At 36.9% G+C, this 10949-nt stretch overlaps 1 protein-coding gene across 6 annotated transcripts; it reads left to right on the forward strand.

Annotated features, from left to right (window-relative positions):
* Positions 1-3512: 3512 nt before the first annotated feature.
* Positions 3513-10303, forward strand: LOC18013286 (biotin--protein ligase 1, chloroplastic). 6 transcript variants are annotated; one of them, XM_024151277.1, is made up of 14 exons: positions 3513-3933; positions 4042-4105; positions 4206-4299; positions 4431-4584; positions 5183-5442; positions 5658-5928; positions 6004-6075; positions 8493-8641; positions 8720-8840; positions 8930-9085; positions 9296-9341; positions 9743-9809; positions 9893-9969; positions 10058-10303. In XM_024151277.1, the coding sequence occupies exons 6-14, from the start codon at positions 5913-5915 to the stop codon at positions 10095-10097; spliced, it is 744 nt and encodes a 247-aa protein (XP_024007045.1). In that variant the 5' UTR covers positions 3513-3933; positions 4042-4105; positions 4206-4299; positions 4431-4584; positions 5183-5442; positions 5658-5912; the 3' UTR covers positions 10098-10303. The 6 variants fall into 6 exon arrangements, with proteins under 6 accessions (XP_024007045.1, XP_024007040.1, XP_024007042.1 ...); XM_024151272.1 differs by having other exon boundaries at positions 6014-6075; XM_024151274.1 differs by having other exon boundaries at positions 4431-4465; positions 6014-6075.
* Positions 10304-10949: the final 646 nt, after the last annotated feature.

Below are 10949 nucleotides of genomic sequence, written 5' to 3' on the forward strand. Positions count from 1 at the left end.
CATAAACAAGACATTCTACTTCTTGGCTTTCTTGTTCTTTTCTCGCAGAAGTATAAGGCGACTTCTTGTACTGTGAATTTTTCCTGAGCCTCTTAGTTCCACCTCTACCTCTAAACGGCCTTTGAGGAGGATGCTTCTGCTGGTGCTGCGGGTCTTGAGGCGGATGCAGGTGGTGGTGCAGTTGATGGCCGAACATCCCAATACATGAAATCAGCTTCCTCCGATGTGTCAACCAGCTTTACCTTGTAACGGTTGTTCGCCACAATTGCCCTCACTATCCCTTGATGCCAGACATCACGCTGCAACACCTCCACACGATCCAACAAAGAGTACGACAAGTTTAGGGTAGGACGTGATGCACCTCGTCGTTGACCGGTGCCAACTGGTGAGGACGCGGCTGGTGGTTGACCGGTGGCAACTGGTGAGGACGCGGCTGGTGGTTGACCGGTGGAAACTGGTGAGGACGCGGCTGGTGGTTGACCGGTGCCAACTGGTGAAGAGGCGGGTGGTGCAGGGGATTGGTGAAGGACTAACTGCTCAAGCGTCGCCAATCTTTTTTCCAAAAGGTCAATGGTAGCCCTCAGCTCCAACAATGATGTCGACTCAGGTGCTGGTGCTTGAGGAATATCGACTCTGCTCCCTACACCCCGATGTTGAATCTCTAACTCATACAAAGATCTCCAGAAGATCTTCTTCTTCTTCACCGTGAGATGATGCATCCAATCCTCAACACCTACATCAGCGAGTCCTATCTCATCATCATATCCAGGATCTAATACCCGAGTCAATAGTTTTTCTTCACCCGAGTCTGCAGGCTTCAAGATGCTATGGATGTCCTGGCAACAAAAAAAAAAAAAAACAAATTAGTGACAAACCAAAATAAAAGAAACATAGTTGTACCACAGAACCATCTATATGGTGCCGCATCATTCTACTTGGATTATTCCTGAGGAGGTTGCTAATTTAGTTGTTTACCCACCAGACTATACCAAAAAAGCAGGAAGAAAGAAGGAGAAGCGGTTTCCTTCCACCGGAGAAGCTCGCAGGAGTCAGAAGGCCAACCCAAACATAAACATTGGCCGTTGGTTTCAACCACTAAACCCAAGGGAAAGCGAGGGTGAAGAGGGTCAGAGCGGTCGGGGCGGTGAGAGCTAGGTCTAAGGAACTTGTGCTTGCACATCCTCGGACAGTCTTTCTCTGCAGGTACGGCTTCTCGAAATTTGCGGCCAAGGCTAGGAATACACTCAAAAGCAAGTATCTGAACAAAAAATCAAAAAATTAAACCCTAAATAATGTAAATAATTTAGCTTCTATAAACTATTGAATGAGAATTACCTGTAGAGGAAGAATGAAACCAGACAAGGGACATTCTGCTTTTTTGCCTTTCATGGTGCCATCAAACTTTGCCATCACACGCTGAATCTCCTTCATCATGTCATCGAATGTGTAACGCCCCCAAGGGAATGATTTACACACATTCAAATCACTGACAACTCTGAGCAAGAACGGATCAATGTTATCATCAGTCTTGTATTTCGCCTTCACTACCTTGCATAAAAACCAGAGGAGGGCCATTTTCTTCCTGTCCACAGAGGGATCCTTCATTTTATCTAATTTTTCTTCCACCTCCCCAATCTTGATTTTATCGGCCCTACCAAAGTGCTTCTTAACAAATTTTGTGTTCCCCAAATTGTTGTAGTCAGCCGGATAATCACGACAGTCAAGTCCACTCAAAAGCGCATGCTCTCCCAGAGAATACCTTATCGGAACTCTGTTAACTTCAAACCAGCACTCATTAAGCCTATCAGTATGAGGAGTGTGAAGGAGAAGCATCCACAACCCTTGAACATGTGAAAAATGTGCTTAAATTGAGGATGCGCTCTGAACCATGCTTTCTCTTCATCAAGATTTTCAATCTTGTCCACAACAGCTTTAACTGAGCACCTTGTCAATATCCTACAACCCTGGCTGTACTCGGTTGGACCGAAGTAAAGCTTCTCAGGCACCATAGGTTGACTACAATCATCGGCATCCTGAGATAAAAACAAGAAACACAATCATGAGATTTAGTTGTCCCAGTTATCCCAGTTGTCCAAATGCCAAACGTAATTTTGTGCAAATAGTTGTCCTAGTTGTCCCAGTTGTCCGAATGCCAAACGTAATTTCGTGCAAATAATTGTCCTAGTTGTCCTAGTTGTCCAAATGCCAAACGTTATTTCATTAGTCACAATTATCCCAGTAGTCCCAGTTGTCCAATTTCCAAACGTAATTTCTAATCACACACAGTTATCCTAGTTGTCCAAATACCCAACATAATTTCATTCAAATAGTTATCCTAGTTGTCCTAGTTGTCCAACGACCAAACATAATTTCGTTTAGAGTATACTTACCTCTAAATCCTCTTCTTCCGCTGCATTTTCTTGCTCTTCATTTCCTTCCTCTTCATTTCCTTCCTCTCCTTCTCCCTCGTCGTCTTTCTCGGGTGTCCCCCCTCCCTCTTCGTCTGCTTCTTTCTCGGATTCCTCTTCTCCACTATGTTTCTTGGATTGGTCATCCTCAACTTCCTCTTCTCCTGTTTCTTTCTCGGATTCCTCTTCCTCGGTTTCTTTCTCTGATTCCTCTTCCTCGGCTTCTTTCTCTGATTTCTCTTCCTCGCCTTCTCTTCCTGAAGCCTCATCCTCAGATACATCTCCCTCGCCTTCTTTCTGGGATTCTACCACACCCTCTTCCTCGGCTACTGTATCCGCTAAACCCTCTTTTTCAGGTTCTTCACGCGATTCCAACCGCTCCTCTGGATGATCCGTCGCACCTTCGTCCATAGGTGTTGGTGCGGTTTATGGGGCTTCTTTGGTGGTTTCCGTACCGGCTGGTTCTGCTTCCGTCAATGATTCTTCTTCACCCCGAGTTTCTTCATGGGTTGTTTCTTCATCATTCGCCGGAGGGTTTGGTGTTATTCCGGGTTCTTTATCTTCCATATCTGCTTCTTCGCTGCGCTTGGGTACAGATTCGTTCAAATCATATACCATGCCCTTAAGTCGAATTTTAGCCATCGAGTTAGGCTGGATTTAGGGTTTGTCTTGATGAAGTTAGAAGGCTAAATTATATAATATATAGCACGGGAATTGAAGAAAGGGAAGTTGAAGAAGGAGCAGTTACAAAATCGAGCAAGTGTCGTTTCAAGGGGGAGGTTACAGAATTTTCGGAACAGAGAAGGAAGTGGAGATAGTTCGGGGAAGATGAAGAGAGAAAGAGAAGAAAATTTGATTTTCATTTTTAAGTTTATGTTTGGTTTTGAAAATTAAATTTATTTGGTTCGGTTTTGTTTACCCAATTTTCGATTTACCAATTTCAATTTTCTGATTTCTGATTTCAAATTGAGTAATTTTTTTTTTTTAAAAAAAATTTATTTTTCCCGTGTTTTCGAAGATAAAGGTATAATTACCCAAATTTTTATTAATTCAAAAAGAAATTTGTTTTTAGGTACGCGGCTTTTTAGCCAATTTTTTCTCCTCTTATGGTTTTTCAGCCTCGCACTCAATCAAAACTTGCTTTTCCCGATATTGGCTGCAATCTCCGACCACCGTTACTCTCTCTGACGTGCGTTTCCTCCGGCGATTAAAACCCCTCCTATTGGGATGAAGCAATTTCAAGAGATTCGCGACTCTCCCTCATTCTTCCTTTCCCATGGTGAAACACGGGTTATGCAATTTCCATGCATTCTCTGAGCACCGCCTCTGCAATTTCCAGTGAGCTTTCTTCTTTGCCGATCTTCTTTGGTGACCGCCGGTTCTGTCTTCCTTTTCCACTAAAACCGCCGAGCCCTTTATCCCTTTAATTTTACTGATAGTGAAACTAGATGCAAATTTTCTTTCTCCGACCCAAAAATTGCGTCTCCGGCGATTCCTCTGTCGCAATTATCCTCTGTAAACTCAGGTATCCTCAATCTCTTCTTCATCTCCTTGCTGTGACGAACTTTAGACTGTCACATTCTGAGATTGCCAATTCACGAAATTCTAAAAATTTCGATCCTTTATTTTGCAGGAGAAACACAGTTTCAGCGATGAACATCCCATGTTGTTCAACTGTCAAGATGACCTGACCTCAGGTAACCCTCTGACCTGAATCATCTCTCTTTGTCTCTATATTTTAAAGATATCTCCGAGACACTATGAAATCTTAATTTCTGATTTCATACTTCCTCGCAGCTGCTCCAGAAAACCTGATTCAGCTTTGTCGACCTCTTAATTCATCTCATGTGCACTGAGCTTTGAATCAACCTCTTCATAAATCACTTTGCAGGTACTCCACCTGAAGCTAATGTCTCTTCACCAAAGCTTCTGAGTTCTGAGTTTTCACCTGTAGCTTAGTCACTCACCATTTTTTTGAGACCCGTGAAATCATAATTTTGTTTTTATGATTTCTTCTTGCAGCTGCTTCCGAGAATCACTGTTCTCTTATCCTTCTGGTATCTTTATGTAACTCATCCTAACCAGAACCTCTTACTCTCGACTTATTTTCCAGATTCAAGACACACACGACTAATTTGTCTTCACTTGAATCTCCCAACAGCTCCACCTGGAATCAGTATTTCTTTACTGAAATTTGACTGACTTTCTAAACTTCTTTGTTGTTGAACGTGTGCTCACTCATTAAAGGCTTTGGGTTAAGTCGCTGCAAATAATTTTGCAAAGTGTTACATATATGATGATTGTTTGATTAATATCAAACTCTTCTTGATTGATTTTTTACTATTAATCTGTGAGTATATCGCTTAGGTTTCTTTTTGATCCGTATTATAATTGATAGAGAAATAGATTTTGGTTTTGGTTTAAGCCTTTGTCTCAATCTGTAATCTCCTCCCGAGAAGCCAATCCTTTTTTTTCCAACATTTACATACTAGACCAACCCGTTATGCGTTGAAAAAAAAACAAAAAAAAAAACCGTTATGTCAAACCGACATACTAAGTCATAAATTTTGTTTTCTTGTTTTGATTGCTTCCCAGAGCCTGTTCTACATACATCAGGTTATTCAAACTTTTCTTCATCAATCTGTCTGCAATTTTGGCCTCTTTTATATTGTTTCTTTCGACGTCCTTTTTTTTTGGTTGAAATTGTTTTGATTTTCTTCGGTTTGGTTTTATATATACTGAATGTAACACTGGTTTATTTTGTTTTTTGGCAGGATCTTCAGTTAGAGAAACTCAATCTGACTTCTCCTATCGGAATATCTAACCAGATAGTATTAAACCAGTTTAAGTGGCTTTATCGTCATCTACAATTCTTAACTTTGTAGTCGTTTTTTTTGGTCGAAAAAAAAAACTTTGTAGTCGTTGTTTTCTCCGTCCGAAAGCGACCTTCTTTCTACGTATATGCAAGTGACGAACTTCTCGCGTTTTATCTCTTTAAGGCCTCTGCGTCTATCTTTCTCCGTCGCTGCCACAGGTTCGAATTTCTTTATTGGAAACTACTCTCCTTTTGGTTTATTGCTCCTTTGGTTTGAAATTGAATGCAGAATGCTGGTGGCTTTGTTGCTATGGACAGTCAATCTATAAAAGAAAATCGATTGATATAGTCATGTTCTGATACATTTTGATGCTTTTTTTTTTCCAGAAATGTAATCATTAAAAAGTTTTGCTGTTTCGTTTTGTTTGATTTAGCCATGGATCGTGATGCTTCGTGTAGCTTGGTTTTATGTGGGAAGTCCTCTGTTGAAACTGATACAGCAAAGCGTTTGAAAAACAATGACGTGCTTAAACTCACAGATAATACTCAAGTTTCACTCTTTATAGACTCTGAGATGAAAAGTTTGGTTAAAGATGATGATTCATTCAATCTTTCACTGTTCATGAACTCGATTTCAACTGATCGGTTTGGTCGGTTTCTCATTTGGTCTCCGCGGTTGTCTTCTACTCATGATGTCGTTTCTCAGTAAGTGTTTTAGCATTCGTCTGTTTTGTTTTCTCTTTCAAGGTTACCTTTTGCGTGTTGACATCTGCTTTTTAGTTTCTTTCAGTAACTTCTCTGAGCTTCCGGTTGGTTCAGTATGTGTTACAGATATTCAGTTAAAGGGCCGAGGTAAGCATTTTTGAACAATGTTGAATTATATAGTATAGTAAGCAAGTAGAATCGGAAACTGAAACCTGAAATTGACGAACATTGAGACACCCTAATCTTGTAAATCTATTCTATTAAAACAGAAGCACTTTTTAGTGCTTGCTTCTAAATACCTCTTGAAACTTTTTTAAAAATTTATTTGAATTTACAATTATCTTAATTTATTATAATATTATTTAAAAACACATTTTCTATTTTATATAATTTTAATTCCAAAATTAGATATTAATTTAGATAACTAAATATTTCCTTAAATATAGGTGATATTTAATTTAAAATTCAAACTATTTATTTTTTTAACTAAATTTAAATCTCAAAATAGATATTAATTTAAATTATTTTAGACTTCTTTAAATATAAATTAGATTTAATTTAATATTTTAAATTTAAATAATATTTACAGAATAACACTATGATTAATGAATACGTTATTTTTTTTCAGTCATATTCAATCAGACTAAAATTTACATATTAAAAATTGATAAATATTAATATTATATAGTAATTTGATGAAACGGGTTAGATTTTTTTTTATAATTGTGGTGTTATACGGGTTACATTATCAAAACATGCAAGATATTAAGATAAAAATTATTTCAAAATTAGTAAATATTTATATTATATAGTAATATGAACAGACGGGTTAAAATTATAGTTTTATAACCATGGTTTCTTTTGGATTAACAGAATAAGCAAGTTAGAAATATGTTTGTATAATAACAATCATTTTTCGATTAATAGAATTACCGTATTAGATATATGTTTATATGATTTGTGGTCATAATAGTACTAAAAGAAAAAATTAAAACACAAATTATATCTAAACACATAAATTAATTTTTGTCACTTATTAGAAAAATTATATTTATAAAAAAACATAAATTATATCAAAAAATTTGATTATAATTTTTAAATTTAACTTAACATGATTAAACTTAACTTGATTTACACTAATTAAATATTTAATTATTATCTAAAATCTTTTATTAAAAATAAATAAATTAGAAACTCGAAACGTCTTAACAATAAATCAAATCTTAAATATTTAAATAAAAACTAAAGAAAATATAATTAAAATCCTTACTAAAAATAATTAAATAAAATACGATCGTGGTCCGGGAAGCAACATCACATCATTCACCACAAGTACTAGTCTTCGGTTTCACCTGAAAAAGAAGAGAGAGAGGTGAGTAATAAGGTACTCAGTGAAGACGATTCTACCTGTCCACTTGATGTATACGAAGAATTAAACATAACCACATATATGTCTACTTAACATAAGATTAGACAAACAATAATCATAAATATTTCACAAGTACACAGACACCTAACACACAAGTTCCCACTCGAACATTACACTGTTTAAATCTGGTGACTCGTCAGCCACAAATCTCACAGGCCCGTCACTCCTTGTACTGGCTATACTTCCTCTGTGTATGGTCCAACCATGGTCCCACTTCGCAAAACGTCTTTCGTGAAAACCAGCAAGCAATTCATCCATAGGCCGGGATCAATCATGCGCTCTAATGCGCCTAAACTAACACCAATTAACAATACATACAATAATTTTCAAAGAATCATTCATGTTCGTTTTAATTACCAATAAATCTCTAATTCTATATTCAGCACAGACATATACATCTATGTCTAAGACAACTTATAGATCCACAAGTCCCGCCTCATCTTTGCCTTGGGGTTGAAGATACTGTGCGTCGGAAAAACTGAGTAGAACATGCGTCCCAAGGTCTGCGATACACAAAAAAACAATAAACTAAGAATTCAGATTCGCATGACTAAGCTGTTTCTTGGCCGAGAAGGCAAGCCCATAACTTTCGCATCCCATCTTAGAATTGAATGCAAGAGCTTCAAATTGATAGGTAGAATGTGATATGGGTCCTTCTAGATGGATGGCGAAATCTCTCTAAATTTGGCTCTGCGAAACTGGAAAAATCAGATTTGTAGAAACAAATGATTTTTCGCCAACTTTGAGTTCGCATAAAAAGCGGAGCTTACCTCGGATTTATGATCTGCAAACTGCTACAGATTTTGCAGCGATATCTTTCCAGAGGTAGAGAAATATCGGCACCTAGCTAGACCTGAGGTGCTGGCAAATTGCTCAGCAAAACTCTCACTCAGACAAATTATAAACTGATGTTGCGTTATCGAGTTTCACTGCGTTAATTCTGTGTGGCTCTCAAGGAGGAAGTCGAATTCCTTGGGTCTAGGGTGGATAAGAAATGACAAAAATACCCTTACTCATATTTATGACTTTTTTTCTTTATCTTGAACTGAGTTAAAATTTAGAAAAAAGTTTTTAGAGATTGGGCAAAAAAAAGATGGGCTTTCAACCCTAAGTTTGGGATGTCACAAACATGCAGGCAGAACAAAGAATGTCTGGGAATCTCCAAAGGGTTGTCTTATGTATTCTTTTACTGTAGAAATGGAGGATGGTCGAATCGTGCCTTTGATACAGTATGTGGTATCTCTTGCTGTAACGGAGGCAGTGAAAGATGTTTGTCATAAGAAGGTATGTCTTGATTGAGTTCTGATCCTTGCATCATAAATTAGCTCAGAGTTTCACTCATTTGAAGTTCCTCATTTTCAGGGATTGCCGTACATTGACGTTAAAATAAAGTGGCCAAATGATCTCTACTTGAATGGCCTTAAGGTTGGAGGCATTTTGTGTACCTCTACATACAGATCCAGGAAGTTCCATGTCTGTGTTGGTAATACGCATTACTCGTTACAGGTTTATGACTATAAGTAAGTCGAAACATCTGATGCAAATAGATTACAAAAATTTATCCTTTGGCAGGGGTAGGATTGAATGTGGACAACAAGCAACCGACCACATGCTTAAATGCAGTACTAGAAGACATGTCTCCTGCATCAAACCTACTCAAAAGAGAAGAGATTCTTGGTGCCTTCTTTCATAAATTCGAAAAATTCTTTGATCTATTCATGGACCAAGGTAATGTTAAACCTTTGACCGTGGAGACTGTTTAAGCTCCAGTTTCAGTCAGCTGTTTCTTTATGAGCATATTTGTCACATATGAAGTATTTTTTCAGATAGTATTTGTTGATTAATTATTTTTATGAGATTAGAGTAAGAGAAATGACAATCTTATTATCAATTTTTAGCTTATTCAGTAATTCTATGTCATGGCACTGTATTATACAGGTTTTAATTCTCTGGAGGAGCTTTACTATAAGAAATGGCTACATAGGTAACGATTATATCTTTGATCGCTTTTTCTGTGTGCTTATCATTGAAGCGTTTCTGTTAGCTGAATTTGAAACTGAGTTAGACTTGTTTGCGTATTCCATTTGTCACTATCTGAATCAAATTTCTAAACTTTGCAAATTAGCAGGCCCGTATGCATTATAACACAATTATTTTAATTATATTTTTTAAATACACATTTTAGTATTTCCCTTCAATAAACTAAAGTCTCTTAAAGATAAGAACAAGACATTGTTACTTACCAATAATAAATGTGTGGATCTTGAGCTACACATATTTTTTTTTTTTACTTGTGGCTGTATCAAAAAAATTTCTTAATACATTCACTGATTCACATGGAAGTTTGGGGGATACAAACTTTACCTTCTATCTATGCATATGCAGCGAGCAAAGAGTAATCGTTGAAGAAAAAATTGAGGACCGAGTTGTTCAAAATATTGTGACTATCCAGGTAGGGGGAGTCTTATTTATTGTTTATATACAATTCGAGTCATTTTATTATGGTGCTTTGATCTCTTTGCAATGCATCTCTAGGGTTTGACATCTTCGGGATATTTGCTGGCTATTGGAGATGATAATCAAATGTATGAGCTTCACCCTGATGGCAATAGGTAATTTTTTTTTGAAAATCAACTATATGGATAACATTATTGTGTTACATGTTAAAGCTAATATGGAGTTTGCATTGTTCAACTACAGTTTTGACTTTTTCAAAGGTCTTGTCCGAAGGAAAATATGATCCAAAGAAGATTCCTTGGTGGAAGCAGATGTTTTAGCACCATGGACATAACTAATATTCGTTTCGTTTTTGGGGAATAAATTAACTGCTTTTCTAATTCCTATGGAAATGTTTTGCAAAACAAAAAACATCTGTTTAATAAATATTAAATTAGAACTTGTTGTATTTTGTTGAAATTTGAAAAAAAAATTATTAGTAAGAACTACTATGATTCTTCGTATATTAGTATCCCTATAATGATTTACCTGACAAAGAAGAACGAACTAGAGATCAGACACAAACACTTCTCCTCTAAACGCCTCTGGTAAAAATTACAATATTTTTTGATCAACAAATCGCACTTAATATCTCTTACCAAAAATTACAATTTTTTCTTTGATCAAGAAATTGCATTTAATATTAGTCCTAGAGGAGAAGCTCGTAGGATTTAAGTTAAACCGTTTAACCAACAGACTAGGGATGGAAAGAAAGGGGCAAGATATATCCTTATTGCCTTTTACGATTTGGAGGAGAATAACGGTTTAGGGAATTTCTGATCGATGACAGATCCCGTATTTGACATCGGCCATGTTCCGTTTCTCGAAAACATGAAAGTTTCAAAACGCATCCTAAGAGCAATGGGAAAAAAAAAAACTTGGTGATCTTCCCAAACACACTAAGGAAGCTCAGGAAGACTTGTGTCAGAAACAAAGTGAGACTCATTATATCCCTCTTCACAACGTATGGAAGAAGAAGCTGCAACTTTTGAGAAGTGATATGCTTTAGCAGATTTGGATGAGACATTTTTGAAGTAAACGTCTAAAATACACTGGCTGAACGTTGGAGGTGGTAACAATGCATTCTTTGATAAGT

Source organism: Eutrema salsugineum, unplaced genomic scaffold (assembly GCF_000478725.1).
Source record: "Eutrema salsugineum unplaced genomic scaffold, Eutsalg1_0 scaffold_6, whole genome shotgun sequence".
Classification (NCBI taxonomy): domain Eukaryota; kingdom Viridiplantae; phylum Streptophyta; class Magnoliopsida; order Brassicales; family Brassicaceae; genus Eutrema; species Eutrema salsugineum.